Source organism: Lissotriton helveticus, chromosome 6 (assembly GCF_964261635.1).
Source record: "Lissotriton helveticus chromosome 6, aLisHel1.1, whole genome shotgun sequence".
NCBI classification, from domain to species: domain Eukaryota; kingdom Metazoa; phylum Chordata; class Amphibia; order Caudata; family Salamandridae; genus Lissotriton; species Lissotriton helveticus.
Genome location: NC_136067.1, coordinates 772,473,896 through 772,490,621, shown reverse-complemented (window position 1 = coordinate 772,490,621; position 16,726 = coordinate 772,473,896). Strand labels below are relative to the sequence as shown.

At 50.3% G+C, this 16,726-nt stretch overlaps 1 protein-coding gene across 1 annotated transcript in view; it reads right to left on the bottom strand.

The window, feature by feature from the left end:
- Nucleotides 1-16,726, bottom strand: part of MDN1 (midasin AAA ATPase 1) — a 2,221,312-nt gene that overhangs the window by 481,916 nt on the left and 1,722,670 nt on the right. Inside the window, exons 75-76 of the mRNA XM_078648266.1 lie at nt 10,130-10,276; nt 5,813-5,945 (exon numbers count right to left, since the gene is read on the bottom strand). Coding sequence (XP_078504392.1) covers nt 5,813-5,945; nt 10,130-10,276 — 280 coding nt within the window. The remainder of the gene's footprint in view (nt 1-5,812; nt 5,946-10,129; nt 10,277-16,726) is intronic.

The window sequence follows — 16,726 nt, the reverse complement described above, 5'->3', positions numbered from 1 at the left end:
ATGCTCATACTGATTAGCTCAGGATACCAAACTCTTCGAGCCCAGTCCTGTGCCACAAGAATGCCTTGCGCCCGGTCGTGCCTGATCTTCTTCAGCACTCTGGGCAGAAGTGGTATAGGGGGAAAGGCATACAATAGACCACAGCACCACTCGCAACGAAAAGCATCGCCAAGCGAGTGCCGCCTTGGAAAGGCCATCGCGCAGAACAGCTGATATTGCGCGTTCTCTTGAGTGGCGAATAGATCTAACCAAGGCTCTCCCCACTGTCAAGAGAAACCTTGCACCACCTCAGAGTGAAGATGCCATTCATGATCCATCAGGCACCGGCGGCTGAGTTCCTCTGCCCTGGCGTTCAAAGAACCTGCCAGGTGTTGAACCGTCAATGAAATGCCTTGACGTTCCAGCCATGTCCAGAGGCGCAGAGCCCCCTGACACAGGGTCCACGACCCACCCCACCTCGTTTGTTGCAATACCAGATGGCGGTGGTGTTGTCCGTGAACACCTGCACCACCTTCCCCTTGACAAGAGTGAAGGAATGTCTTTAGTGCAAGAAGGATCGCCGGAAGCTCCAGAAGGTTGATATGGAGCCTGGACGCGCCGGAGACCAGAGGCCTCTGATCTCTGCCTCTCCCATGTGGCCGCCCCATCCCAGGAGGGACGCATCCGTCACCACTGTGTGCTTCGGTTGGGAAAAGGAGAGAGATATGCCGCTGACCCAGTGCTGATTCATGAGCCACCACTGCAATAGTTGTGCAGTGCCCTTCGAGATCTGGAGGTAGTCAAACAGGTTCCCCATATGCTGCGCCAACTGGAACTTCAGGTTCCACTGCAGAGCCCGCATATGCCATCTGGCATGGTTGGTGAGCAGGATGCAGTAGGCCATAAAGCCCAGCAGCCTCAAGGTCGTCCTGACCGAAACCCAGGACAGGGGCTGAAAGATCGGAATCATAGATCGAAAGTCCTGGACTCGCTGTTCAGGAGGATAGACCCGAAAATGCGCCGTGTCCAGAACCACTAGGATGAAGAGGAGCTTCTGAGAGGGAATCAGGTGTGACTTCGGCACGTTGATGGAGAACCCCAGCAAATGCAGGAGGTCGGCGACGACTGCCTGGGAGGAGCCCGCTTTCAACAGCCAGTGGTCGAGATAGCGGAAGACTGAAACCCCTTATCTGTGCAGATGAGCTGCGACCACGGCCATCACTTTCGTGAACACCCAAGGGGCGCTTGTAAGGCCAAAGGGGAGCACAGTGAACTGAAAATGCTCCTGCCCTACCATGAATAGCAGGTAACGCCGGTGGGCCGGCAGGACAGGGATATGAAAATAAGCATTCTGCAGGTCCAATGCTACAAACCAGTCTTGCAGGTCGAGGGCAGACGAGACTTGAGCAAGTGTGAGCATCCTGAACTTCTCGTTTCGGAGGAAGCGATTGACATCCCGACAGTCCAAGATAGGACGCAGGCCTTTGTCCTGCTTTGGAAACAAGAAGTAGTGGGAGTAACAACCACAACCTACTTCTGGCGTCAGAACGGGCTCTATGGCCTCTTTGTCCAAGAGGGCCGTAACTTCCTGCTGGAGAAGTGTCAATTGATCCCCCGACATGCGGTGGAAGTGTGGTGGCTTGGCTGGAGGGGTAGTCTTGAAGGGGAGGGAGTAGCCCTTTCGAACAAGTTGCAGAAACCACTTGTCCGATGTGATGGTGCGCCAGTGGTGGCGGTGATGGCGAATCCCATTTAAAGCGGGCCTTTCTGCGGGTCTTAAACAACGGACTAGGAAGGTTTGGAAGCAGTGGCTGCAGGGGGGGTGGTGGACTGACCCGCACGCTGGCCCCGTGACCTGCCTCTGCGGGTCCCACGTCAGCGGCTGCGCTGAGACTGTTGCTGCACAGGTGTGTGGCTCTGAAACTAATTTGCTTGGGCGCCCCTTCCTTGGCAACGAAAGGAGCGAAAAGCAGAAGGAGTACATGTAACCGAAAGTCCTAAGGACTTGGTCGTAGGCTGTGAGTAATTAAAATGTTCCAACGCGCAATCTGCTTTATCGCCGAACATGCGAGTGCCATCAAAGGGTATGTCCATCAATGTATTCTGGACATCCCCAGAAAAGCCAATCGTCCTAGGCCAGGTGTGACAGCGCAGCGCCACTGTCGTTGAAATCGCCCTGCCCAGCGAATCAGCAGTGTCAAGACCACTACGGATGGTGATCTTGGCTGCGTCTCTCCCCTCTGCAATAGCTAGGGAAAGTATTGTACAAGCCCCCACCAGACACTGAGGCAGCACTTGGGCAACTGTATCCCACACAGAATGGGAATAACGTCCCAAGAGACATGCAGTGTTCATAGATCGCAGGCCTGAACCGGCGGAAGAAAAAATCTTCTTCCCAAACTGCTCCAATTTCTTGGATTTCCTGTTCAGCGGTACAGAAGGGAATGCGTTTAGGGACGCAGAGGCTTGGACAACCAAGCTCTTGGGGTGGGGTGTTGGGAGAGGAAAACGGGGTCGCCCAGGGCGGGACGATGGCGTCGGGCCATGTTCTTGTCCACAGGAGCCCCTGTGTGGGGCCTGGACCAGGTGCCCAAAAGAACGTCTGAGAATGCATCGTTAAAGGGCAGCAGCGGCTCCACAGAAGCAGAAGCTGGCCGAAGCACCTGTCAGGAGGTTAGTCCTGACTGCCACAGTAGGGAGATCGGGGTGGAGAGCCTCAGCTGCCCTACGCAACACTATTGAATATGATCCACCCTCCTCCATAGCCACGGTAGAAGGAGACAGTGCGCCAGGTTCCGGAGCATAATCCTGGTCACCTGCATCCCCCGGATCCTCATCCTAGTCCAGGTCTAACTCACATTGGGCTGCGAGAGGGTCCTCAGACCCCTCCCAGTCCTCCCCGTCCTCCATAGCCTGTGGAACATAAGGAGGTGGGTGGACAAAGGGAAAAAAATTCCCAAAGGGCGTCGGAATCGGAGTCGGTTGACACCATTCCTGCACCTGTCCCCGCCGGGGACGGCGTCGGCTGGGTCCGCGGCCAGCGCCGTCTATGCCGGTGGAGGTCACACAGGGCCAACCGGCATGGACAGGGATCCAGGCCTGGATCCAAAGGGGTCCCTCGGCATTGACGTTGGGCCGGAGCCAGCGACGCCAAAGAATGAGGACCCCCAACCGGGCCTGTGGGTCCCGAAGGCGCACCGGCGGGGCCGGACGGTCCGAAGACACGTGCAATGGCTGACAGGAACTCCTGCAGCTGGTCCGGAGTCGCCGATGGACCCGGAAAGGGCGGGTAGGCCATCGGAAAAATTGCGTAGGCTCCGCCGGAGCCGCAGGGGCGGTGCCACCTGCGCCCTTAGCCACGTCGGGCGACCGGCTATGCGAAGAGCAACAACGCTTCTTTGCCTTACCTGACTCAGAGTGCACAGACTTCGAATGATGGTGATGGCTCAGCGGCCAGTCCCTTAACCTCCCTCGGGACTGGGACCTTGAACAGCGCGGAACCGACTCCCAGGCGTCCAGCCACTTTAAGGACCACTCCCACAAAGTTTTCGGAGCCGTGGCCCGGCAGTGGGGGTATGACTCGGAGTCGTGGTCGCGCCTCAGGTAGTAGAAACACTCACGGTGCGGGTCCGTCACCAACATCGTGCGGGGACAGGCCACGCAGGACTTAAAACCAGACACCCCCATGCACCTGTAGATTGATATATATTTGAAAACAGAGACAAAATCTCCCAAAAAACGTAGTCAAAAAATGACTGGGGGTACCGCTCTCTCCGGATCTGCGCTTGCTGGCGCGGAAAAATAAACAACCGACGTCCGCGCGTGTAGACTCGTTTAAGTGGCTCCAGCGAACGTCATCTTGGCGACTACGGCGCCCGCAATATATACGCGGAGCCGTACGACGACACCTACCGACGAGCAGTGGTACTTCTGACAAAAAAACTTTCCGGATCCTGGCTGACGCCTGTGGATATTCTAAGGTAAGGAATCTATCACTAATGTGTCTCTTTCAGATACTTCCATCTCAACTGAAACGCAGCACAAAACAATCTGTATTGAACATTTCCCACGGAGGCTAACAAGTTCACCAGAAAAGTGGCCCACTAGACAAAGATGTTCTGGACTATCTCTGATAGAAGACTCCACTGGTGACCAGCAAGATAACGCAGGCTAAGGGTGCCAGCTCTGACATTCAGAGATCCCGTTGGGTGATTGGTAGTGATCCAGATCCCTTGACCTTGTGTCCAAGACAACAGTCTCAATGCTTCCAGGCAAAGAGGGCGAGACCCTACTCCCCCTAGTTTGTTTACATACCACATCATAGTCGCGTTGTCTGTCAAGATCTGAATGGACTGATCTTGGTTGGAGGGAAGGAAGGTCTTGAGCACCAGCCAGATCGCCTGCAGTTACAAGTTGATTTGAAGAACATGTTCCTCTGGAGTTCAGAGGTCTCTGATCTCCAGAGACTTCAAGATGAGCTCCCCAACCTAAGATAGAGACATCCATCATCACCTTGGCCACAGCTGGACCGGAGTGAAGTTCATGGTGCGTGTCCAGTTAGCCTTGTTGTCATCCCAAGCCATTTTCACAGCAGCTCTGAGGGAGACCACGATGGAACCCAACAGGTCTTCCAGTATTGTAACAGAGGCACCACTGCAGGGCCTTCATGGGCCAACATGCTTGCGCAGGAAGCTAGCAGACCTTGGAATCTGAGGAACTTTATACCTGGAATTCTCATGCGTTGCAGGAAGGATGGAATAATTTCCTGTCTGAGTGTAATACTTTAAAGTGGAGGCAAGGCCCAGAGGGGTGGAGTCCAGTACCAAACCTATCAACTGCAGTCATTGGGAGGGCTGCAGGTGAGATTTGGGCTTGTTGATCGAAAAGCCCAGGTCAAACAGCAGGGATACTGCTGACTGAAAATGGCTCAACACAACTTATGGTGAACTCTGTTTGATTAGCCAGTCTTCTACATATGGGGAGATAGGGATGCCAAACATTCCAAGTTGTGTCACCTACCACTGCGATTACCTTTGTGATGGCTTGAGGTGCTGACTTCAAGACAAAGGCGTTGATAGTGCATAGAACCCACCACAAACTCCAAGTAATTCTGATGGCACCGCAGGATAGGAATGTGGAAGTATGCAAAGACACCCACCAGTCTCCAACAGGAGTAGAACTTAAGCTAAGGTGAGAATCTTGAACTTCTACTTCTTGAGGATAAAGTTCAGGTCTGAGGTCCAGAACCGGCTCACCACCTCCTAATAAAGTATGGCCAGGTACTGTGGGGTGGGGGTTATGTATATAATGTTGTATACTTACTGAGCTTAGTAAGAAACCGCAATAAAGTTCTTTAGGATTTTTTCACTACAGACACATATGCACACAATATTCCATGCACTATTTCATCAACATTGATGAGATTAAAGCATAAAAACATTCACTCTTCAGGTTATTCTGAAAAGTCATCAATTTGTACCCAGTTAGAGGAGACGCACTAAAATCTGACGATACATCTTTAGGAGCTGTGGAATTCTCACATCAGACTATGGGGTTTCAAGCATTAGACTGTCTACTGTTTTAAAACAAGTGTTACAATTAAATAGCTTTAAAATACGAACACTGGTAATCTGTATGCCATCTCAATACCAACAGAATGTATAAAGAACTACAGTAAAGACATCTGAGGAAACCCTACATTTGTCTGCAGTGAAAACAACAAAGATGGGATAAGAGATGTTACACCACCCCACCCCACCCCAAAAAGACAACAAATATTTTGATATAAGAAAGCTTTGCCATTAAAAATTGCAAAAAGAGGTTATGTACATACATGGTTTCAGACTGATCGGCACCATTAATATCACAGATGGACAAGGCACTGCGCAGATTCAGCGGACGCAGGTAAAGCATCTCTTGGGCATCTTTTGATCGAGCCCAAGTCAGACCTTTTCGATATGACAAACCTAAAAGAAGAAACATATTTTTAAATCTCTGCCAAAAGTAGTGGATATATCTTTAACTACATTGGGAGGGAGAAGAAGGAGAAGAAAGGTGATATTGACTGTTCAATACACATACAAGGAGTGTTGCACTCACTCCTGAAGAGGTTTAAGAAGAAATGAAGGGTGAAGAATCCCTCCCAATCCTAAAAGCCACTGAGGAAGGCGGCATACCTCACTGGCGGTTTATAGGCTAGAAGCTTTCCTCATGAAGTCTGGAGAGAATCTTTACCCTCTGTTTCAAATGATCTAGGTTTTAGATTCTCATGATGCATGTAATCAGCAGTGTCATTCACAAGCAGCAGAAAAAACTTGCCTCTAGCAATGTATAAGTAACATAAGGATTTAGTGACTGTCGTTCTGTGGAACAAAAACTTACTAATGGCTGTTGAGCACTGTAGGAGCAAACTGTGACTGCATCCATAAACTTTGAATCAGACATATGTTAACATCTCAGTTATAGCATAGAAATACTGAGTGTCACTGCAAGTTAAAAACAAGCATTTGCAATGCAACAGGTCTCGCATTTACGCAAGTTTGAGCTATTGATGTTACATATAACACTGCCTTTTATTTTTGTTTGTAAAATATAAATAAATGGCAGCAGTATCATTTACAATGCCAATAGCTTAAACCCTCGTAAATGCGAGACCTATTGTATTGCAAATGCTTGTTGATATCCGGAGTGAATGATACTATGACAGAAGCATATAATGACATCCCAGATATGGTTACCAGAAGACCATATATCAATGTGACTTGACTTTCCCAGGCCTTGGCTTCCATTTCACCCAGTGATGCATTCTGGGAGCTGTATTTTTAGTTTTGGTCATCTGAACCAATTGGACTAACACACCTGTATAAAATATTAAAAAAATAAACCGTATGAATGAAAACGTGGAATGCCGGTGATAATATGTCATACGTAACCCTTCACAAAGCCCTTATGGGAGCTCAGTATTGTGGAGAGGCACACGGCACTGTTGTGATGTCACAGCACTCTTACGTCATGGTCCCTCGAGCAAACCTGGGTCATTAGGCGCCCCTCGTCTCTATCAGCGCTCTTGCCTGGAGGACTGCGCCACTGTGCGGCTCGTCATTAGAACTGGCTTCGTGGCCTATTCCGCACATGTGCAATAAGTCCCAAGCAGATGCCTTAATTGCAAGGTGACTTTGGTATCAAGTCAACCCTACAAGTGGAGAAGCGTGGCTCAGTGGTTAGAGGCGGCAGACCCGGAAGCTGAGATCGACCGTGGACGAGGGTTCGATTCCCCGCCTCGGCGGGTTTCGGGCTAAAAAATTCCACGGACTCGACAATTCTCGCTCCGGTGCCTACTCGAATCACGGGGTCACACTCTGCAACCCTTGCTTAATCTCCACTACGGCCCCTCGCGGCGGGATGCCTGGCTTTCACCTTGTGTACACCCTGCCGGGGTTTCTCACAGGGGAATACCAGGACGGGTTCCCTAAGCAAGCGCCAGGATGCCCTTTGGGTGACAGGTTTGCGCTATAGAAGTACACCTACATTTACATTTACAAGTCTTACCTCCGAAAATTAGTCCTCCCCTTTACAGAGCACCGAAGTTTCCCAAGTTCAGGGTTTACTATCCAATCCAGTTTGGTTTTTGCGTTTCCCTTTTACATTCTGGAACGTAATAGTTTTGAGACTATGTGAGATCAAACAAGAGCTACAAGTCCCAGAATGCAAATAAAAAAACGGTTCTTGTACTCACGCATGGACCCAGGATCTCAGCTTTACTTTCAAATGGAAAACATGACCAGGTGCCCCATGTCACAGCAGATGATGTGCCCCAGCCATGCCTTTTATTTTAAACATAATGCATTCTGGGAGTTGGAGTCTTGATTCACATTCACGGCACTAGCTGTGCTTAGTTACCAGATGAAAATGGTTTGTAAATAGTAAAGCTCAGGGTTTGATAACCAATCCCCAAAATAGACTGTATGTTTTAATCAATATGAAAGTCCGGGTTCAAGTTTGGGGGAAAACTGAGTAATAAAGTACTAACTGCGTGTTGAGAGCATATCCTGCTCACCCTGCGAAAGATGCTGCAACTTCTCACCGTGCACATGTACCCCCCAAATCACCTTCAGCGAGAGCTGAATTCACACCCTGGACACGTGCAGTGAGTGCCTTTAAAACTTCCAGTGAGGACCGAGCCCTCTCGACCTACAGATCCACCCTCCAGGGAGGACCGAGCCCTTTCCCCGTGCACCCACGCCCCTCCCCCTCCGGTGAGGCCTGCAGGGATCCCAGCCGCACCAGCATCCCCTCGGGCTCTATAAGAGCCCTGCCGCGGGTAGGGCTGTGATGTATGTTTTCTCTCTCAGACCAGTGTCTCCGACCCCCTTGGGACCATGAGCAGCCCCGACGCCCCTCTGTCTCCAGGCCACCGACCCTGGCTGACCCTGAGCGCCCAGGCAGCTATCCCCCTCCCTGCCGAGGGGCGCCTAAGCCTTCACCCGATTCTACTGGGTCCCGGAGGGGCAGGACCCCTTTAACAGTGGGAGGCCGCCAGAGAAGGGAGACCCCTCCCCAGGTTGAAGTGTCAGCGAGAACGGCAGGTGTGGGAGTCATAAAAAACGTAAAATAGCCCGTGGCTCGGTGAAGTGACCCCCGAGTCCCCCCCTTCCCCCCCAAAGGGCCGTAGACGCTAGCTCACAGGGGGGTACGATCCTCTGGGGGACCCCTTCAAGGCGGTGGTAGGGCTCACATACGTCCTTTTGATGCTTTCTTTGCTGCCAAACACTTTTGTAGAGTTTTTATTTCTCTATGCTCCCCCCCCCCCCCAGTCCCCTCTTAACTCTTCCATGTTAATATTGCCACTTTGCAGTGGAAAGTTTTGTTGGGGCTGAGTTGCCGTTGATGCGGCAGGTGCAGTGGCACCGGCGCCCAGAGGCGACCCACTGATCTTTGTATCTTGCCGGAGTTTAGATTCCAAATTGTGGTCGGGGTAGCATTTCCTTTCCTGCTCTAGGCCCACGAATCACTGACTTGTAAGCTACTGAGTCTTGTGTCCTCAGCAAACGAAATATTTTCTCTTTATTGAGTTATCATTTTCTAAAATCTTTCTACGCCTGCCGTCCAATAAAGGCACATCACGTGTTTTAAACCTGGCTCCGCATTTGTTAGAAAACTGCTTGCCACAATTTAATGGAAATGTGCTCCGAAAACTGAGGCGGAGTTTAACACAAGAACCTCACTGCTCGGACAAGTTGGGAGGAGACGTACCCAGGCCCGAGCTGAGGGCTTAGTAACTGGGGACTCGGCGGAGGTTCAACATCATATGATTATGCGCAAATAAATTAACCTCTTTGCTGCCTAAATAAATAACGAAATACGCAAGTCAAAACGAAACCTAAGAGCCGCGCGCATGAGATTCTACCGTAGACAGCTCACGTTGCCCAACTCTTAGGTTTCGGTTTCCAAGGCGCATGGCAGAGTCGGATTCCGACGCGCGCGACCCAATCCCAAGGCGGGCGTCAGAATCCGACTCTGCCATGCTTCTTAATGGTGCGCGCGGCCACCTCTTGTCTCCACTCGTTAGGTCTCGGCTAGAAGCTTAAACGATCACTATAGTTCTCTGGCGAGAACGTGCTTCGAGAGCGCCTAGCCGAGACCTAACGAGGGGACACTATTTTATAACCATAAATATTTTATTGGAGAGGTTGCTTTACGTATTGAGTTGAGCACTTTGGTAGCAACTGTGCATGAGAGAACCTAAACAATCAAGGTGCACACTAACAGCCGAGATACATGAGTTCAAAAGGCTTAATTTGTCATATTTTGTAAATAGCCATTCACCTGGTGTTTCACCAAGTTACGGTGTGTCTCACTATATTGCTTTACTTTACTATGTGTCTGTTTCTTCCTCACAAATCCTCTGTTACAAACAGCACACATTTTAATTCACCAGTAATATCTGAATTGGAGCTACAATGTCAAAAGAGAAGTTTATAATGTTTACTGACTTGCCAGCCTAAACAACAATTATTAGAAAAGCCATTGTGATTGGTGCCAAGAACCCTTACCTAGAAGATTGTCTTGCAAAGTAATCAAAACAGAAATCAAAGTTCACCAGTCTATACACTGAGTAATAACTGTACCGGAAAGTTTCAACTCATCTTACCAGTTTTTGTAAGCATTTTGAAAAGATCTGAAAGAGCACGCTGTTTATGTATTAACATGTGTTTGACGCTGGACTTTAATTTCTCTTTATCTGCAGTTTGGTCTACTGTCATGGCCTGCAGATCCTGAACAGATGTTATGACACCGCCTGTAACAAAAGAAAAAAATGGATTAAAAAAAACTTAATTTGTTTTGTGTATTAAAGCTCATACACCCTACACGTAAAGTAATTCTGTGTATTACAAATGGAGGAAAACTATTTTGCTTTTAAATCATTTTCTGAAAAGATAATGGTATTAATAAACAACACAATGCATGCTCAACACGACTACAGGCTACACTACAAGTGAAGCAGGTATAAGACTACTATATGGTTTATACACACATGAAGAAAAATGCACTTACCTTTGCAAATGCTCTTTCAGGTAAATACTCTAACCAGATTGCTCACCTTTGGATTTCTGTAGGGTGCAAGACTAGATATGGAAACCTCTGCAATAGCTCATGTGCGCTAAGAGGTGGCAAAGTCAGCCTCCAAGAGGACTCTGCAGCACCTCTGGATGTGAAGACATGGAGCTGCACATAAATGCAACCCCTAGTGAGGACGTCAGTTTTCTCTTTCACACATTCCACAACCTCAGACAAGAGATGACTGACAATTGAAGAAGTAAACCATGTGCAACACCTAATGTGGGACCTTATTAAGTACTGAAAGGCCACACTACAAAAAGGAGAAGCTTGTCAGAAATAAAATGGTACTTGCTGTAGGAGAGTAGGGTCTGCTTCCTATGATCACCCCCACTTTTTGCTTTTGCTTTAATGGTTTTCGACTTAGTTGTGGCTGTGGGCCTGCTAATCAGACCCACAGCCCAGATGCACTCTCTCTAAACTCACACCATGTACACTAGGTACATCCGCAATTGGGAATTGGTTCACCTTGTCAGCACCTGTAGAAGTGTACCCTAGGTACTTAAGGCATAGGTGTAACCAAGGCCTACCAGGGGCTGCAGCATGTATTATCCCACCCCTGGCTGGCCACTCAAACTGACACAACTGGCTGATCACTTAGCTGGGGCAAGGTCGTGTAATCACCCCTTGCTTAGGTATAGTATTCCTATATCTACCCTTATATATAGACAACACAGTAACCTATAAGTCACTCCTATGGCAGGCCTTAACAATCCTGGAGGCAGAGTGCTTGGTTATGTGTGAGATGGTGCACTAGCATGAGCTGAGCCTGTCTCCAGCTTTCGGAACCATGGCCTTATAGCTGTTCTATGATATCGCCATACCATATACTCTTAAGTGCATTATAATCCTCGCGGCTGAATGCTAACTTTGGTTTGGCTTTATCTAAACATGTCGTGTAAGGTGTCATACGCTTTGGAATACTACCCCCTCGCCAATTCTGGCGACGGGGGTAGCATTCCACCCTTCTAGAGGGAGAAGACATGTTTTTGCTGACTATCCCGGTTAAAGTTAACCAGAGCCCCAGCATCACAAAATGGACGCTGCTGCCACAGACACAAGTCTGACCTCCTGCTGCTGGGAGTCCTTCCAGTCACGGAGGTTTGGACAATAGGTTTCCTGCCTGGGGAGGTGCGAGCACCACCCCAGACAGGACTTTGTGTATTGGGACAGTGAGGGCTGAATAGAATGAGACACTGCCTGGGGCACACTAGGTGCTCCATGCATACCCCAGTTCAAACCGGTTGCTGGGGCACTCCAGCCCCAGCTCTGGCGCGAAACTGGACAAAGGAAAGGGGGTGTAACCCCCCCTTTCCTGGTCCCACCCATAGGAGGGACTTAGAAAGTAATCCAGCCCCTTTTAGTTGTATAAAGGTAGGAGCTGAGTCCTGAGACTTTAGATTAATCCTGGAATTGAAACTTGACACAAAACTCTGGACCTTCGACATTCTGCTGAAGTTGAAGACTGAAGAATCTCCCTTGTGGCCAAGGAGTGACCACCCTGGGCAACCAAGCACCATCCAGCAAATCAACGGCTTGCTTTGTTGACGCTTCCAGTGGGACCCGAGCACAGAGCCTGACAAGACCCAGACTTCCAGACCTCTCGGACCCTCTGTTCACGTCTGCAGCATAGCTGAGATCCGTGGAGGCGACGAGACACGTGGGACCGGACATCTTGAAAAGCCTGCAACTTGCTAACTGTGCAGCTCCTGAGGTATCCTTGAAGCTGTGCACTGGGCATTGAGAAGCCCCGAATCCAAGCTCCACCTACACCGAAGATCAGCCCTCCACACTCCACGAGTTCTGCGTGGGGCCCTTCTGCTTGTGTTCTGCTCGACGCGTTGTCCGGTTGCTGGCCCGTTGGCTAGTAGCCTCTGTGACGACAATCCTTTTGAACCAACCCGCTGGTCTGGTTGCTCCAGACTGGCCCTTGCCTCCCTGCAAAGGTGAGGCACCTCAGACCTTGCTGGTCTGCACCAGAAGCCTTCTTTGAATCCTGCGTGGGATGTCTTTGCCAAGGCTTGTTGACTCCAATCCGGCGGTCGACCCCTCCATCTGCGAGAACCTTCGTGGGACAGCTCGCCTCCAGCACCTGATCGTCCTCGACGCCTCCTGGTACGCGTGGCTGAAGAGACAAGCTTCACGGCAGCACCTGATTGCTCCTCGACGTCGTCTGGTTCCTTCCTGGTTCCACCTGGTCCCTGGCTAGTGACCCAGACTCTGTCCCCTCTGCTTTCAGGTCCTCTTCATCCTCGATCTACCCTTGGATCCACCCGGACATCTTCCTCCTGGTCGCCTGCAGCATCTTTCTTCACAGGCTCCATAGGCTTCAACGGCGAAACCCGACACATCTTCACACCTATGCACCCGCTTCCTGTGGGTGAGGTAACGCGAGTACTTTGGTGCTCCCAAGGGTATTGACTATCCAAGTGTCTAGGTTTTTAGTTGTTTACTCCTAGCTAAACCGGAAGTGTCCTAAATCCTTCCAAATCTAACTTCTAAGTTCCCAATGACCTTGCATTGACTCACCTGTGTGTGTAAAGACACTGCACGCGCCGCCTGAGGGCCTCCTACTTCTAAACGAAGGTTCGGATAGTGTAGCCACAGCGATTCCCTAGGCCTTTCCTTTTCTCGTGACGTGGTACTTATACCACTTTCTTAGTATATGGTTTGCTTCGCCCCTAGGGCCTAACTGTATTTTGTGCAATTTAACGTGTTCTGACTAAGTAACTTGTGATGTGCTTTTGCCTCTGATCTCAAAGAGTTCAGAGGAGTGTGTTAGTAAATAAATACATACATTTTTTATATATATTCTGTGTGGTGTCCTTTCATTTGGTATTCAAGGGGTTACATATGGTAAAACAGCTGGCTTTACACGCCCTCAAGAGTCTTTTAGCCTAAGACTGTTCTGTCCACGCCACCTCTAAGATAGCTGGTCTATGAGGTTGACTTTAGAACCATCACCATAAGGGTTGATTGGACTGGTGCAAGGGGCTCAATAGAATAGTGAACATCATATACCAGGCCAACTTCTCACATTGGTGTGCAGCGGTTGGGATTAGAGCATGCTGTTGTTTTACCACTTGTAATCTTGAGATATCATTTGAAAGATCACATAGATACCTGTAGGTACATATAAAAACAAGTCTTAGTATACTTAAGTTCTACTGAACTTAGCAGTTGTAGAGCCTGGGCCTAGCACACCCTGACTACAACTGCTAGAAAGGTTCTGTAGGAAAACAAATAGTGTAGGTAGGTGCAACACCCCACCTCACTAGAAACCATGTCTCAGACAGTGAACCCCAGTGGTTCTTTGCCTGCAGAGGTAGATCCCTTGAGGACTGCTTCGAGATATGAAGCCTTAGTCTTCCAAGAATTGAGACAATTGTGTACTTCTAGAAGGCTAAAACAGGGTTCAGATATATCGTTACACAAGTAGTAACTTGTGCATCTGAAAGAGACATGTTTGTGATAGATTCCTTACCTTAGAATAGATAACCCAGCAATACCAAACCCGATGGTGGGTCTGCGAACAAGATGACACCAGAAAGTCACGGAGAACAGAACGGCCAAAGAAGCCATCTCTCTGGACTTGACTGTCAAGACAGTAATGCTTGGTAAGCGTGTGCAGCGAGGCCCACGGAGCTGCCTGACAAATGTCCTGCAATGGAATGCAACGTCCCAAAGCAGTAGTGGCTGCCGTAGCCCTGGTGGAATGGGCACGCAGCCCCACAGGAGGGTCCTTCTTAGCCAACGAGTAACAGGCCTTAATGCAGAGAACGACCACCGAGAGATGGTCCATTTGTGCATGGCCCGACCTTTTTTGGCGCCCACGTAGCCAACAAAGAGCTGGTCACCCACCCGGAACTGTTGTGAGCGTTTCAGATAGAACGAGAGCGCACGTTTTGGGTCCAGACAGTGGAGCCTCTCTTCCTCTTTCGAAGGATGCGGAAAGAAGGTGGGCAAAGTGATGGTCTGCCCGATGTGAAAGGGCGTAACAACCTTTGGCAAGAAAGAAGGACGGGTCCTTCAAACCACCTTGTCCGGATGAACAGAAGGGAAAGGAAGTTTAGAAGAAAGAGCCTGGAGCTCACTCACTCTTCTGGCAGAGGTGATAGCAACCAGGAAAGCCGTCTTGAGAGTGAGAAGCCGTAAAGGACAGTTATGAAGGGGCTCAAAGGAAGTGCACATCAGATATGTCAAGACAAGATTCAAGTCCCATCGAGGCATCATGAACGACACGGGAGGAAACATGTGTGTAATGCCTTTCAGAAAACGGTTAACAGGGGACTTAAAAAGAGAAGGTTGATCAGGAAGCCTTAGAAAGGTGGAGATGGCAGAAAGATAACCTTTGACAGTGCCCAGAGCAGAGCCCTACTGGGACAAGGAAAGGAGAAACAAAAGGACCTTGGAAAGAGGGGCCGAAAGAGGATCCACAGCATTAGCTGCGCACCATGCCACAAACTTGTTCCACCTGCAGGCGTATACTGTTTTAGTGGAGGGACGCCTGCCTGCCAGAATGACATCACAGACTTCAGGGGGAAGATTGAAAGCCGTCAACTGTCGCCGCTCGATCTCCATGCATGGCGGTGGAGGCTGGACAGGTTCGGGTGGAGGACCGTCCCCTGCTGCTGCGACAGAAGATCCTACTCGCCATGCTGAGTAGCTCCGGATACCAGTATCTTCGTGCCCAATCCGGAGCTCCAAGGATGACTTGGGCCCGGTCGCGCCGAATCTTCTTTAGCACTCTGGGCAGAAGTGGTAAAGGCGGAAAGGAGTACAACCTACCGCCACTCCACTCGCGACGGAAAGCGTAGCCAAGAGTGTGCCGCCTTGGAAATTCCAACGCGCAGAACTGATGACATTGCGCGTTCTCTTTGGTGGTGAATGGATCTAACCAAGGCTCTCCCCACTGCAGAAAGAGATCTTGCGCCACGTCCGAGTTCAGATGCCATTCGTGATCCATCATGCACAGGCGCCTGAGTTCGTCCGCCCTGGCGTGCAGAGAACCTGCCAGGTGTTGAACCACCACGGTAATGCCTTGATGTTCCAGGAGGGACATCTGTCACCACTGTGTGTGCTCCGGTTGCGGAAGGGAGAGGGATCTGCCATTGACCCAATCGCGATTCGTGAGCCACCACTACAAGTGTCATGCAGTGCCCTCCGAGATCTGGACATGATCGGACAGGTTGCCCTGATGCTGTGCCCACTGGAACCCGCATAAGCCACCTGGCATGTTGCACTAGCAGGATGCAGGAGGCCATCAGGCCCAGGAGCTGGGGAGTCATCCTGACTAAAACCTGGGATAGAGGCTGAAAGATCGGAATCATAGCCTGAATAGCCCAGACTCTCTGTTCTGGGGATAAACCTGAAACCGCGTTGAATCCAGAACTGCTCCGATGAATGGGAGCTTCTGAGAGGGACTTAGGTGCGACTTTGGCACATTGATGGACGCACAGGAGGTCGGCCGTAGTCTGAAGGTGGGAGACGACTGCCTGGGGCAAGGCCGCCTTCAACAACCAGTCGTCGAGGTAGGGGAAGACTGACCCCAGACCTGTGACCACTTTTGTGAACATCCGAGGGGTGCTGGTATGGCCGAAGGGGAGCATGGCAAACTGAAAATGCTCCTGGCCTACCGCGAACCGCAGGTATCGCCGGTGGGCCGGCAGGACGGGGATGTGAAAATATGCGTCCTGCAAGTCCAACGCTACCATCCAGTCTCCAGGGCAGAGGGCAGCCAAGACCTGAGCCAGAGTAAACATCTTGAACTTCTCCTTCCGGAGGAAGCAATTGACGTTACTGAGGTCCAAGATGTGGCGCAAGCCCCCTTTGTCCTTCTTGGGAACCAGAAAGTAGTGGGACTAACAACCACGACTTACTTCAGGCACAGGAAAGCGCTCAATGGCCCCCTTGGCCAAGAGGGCTGTGACTTCCTGTTGGAGAAGTGCGTAGTGATCCCCCGACATACGGTGGAACTGAGGTGGCATGGCTGGGGGGGGGGGGTAGACTCGAAGGGGAGGGAGTAGCCCCTCCGGATGAGCTGCAACACCCACTTGTTGGAAGTGACAGAAAGCCAATGGGGAAGGTGATGTTGAATCCTGCCACCCACTGGCGTGGGATGCAACCCGAA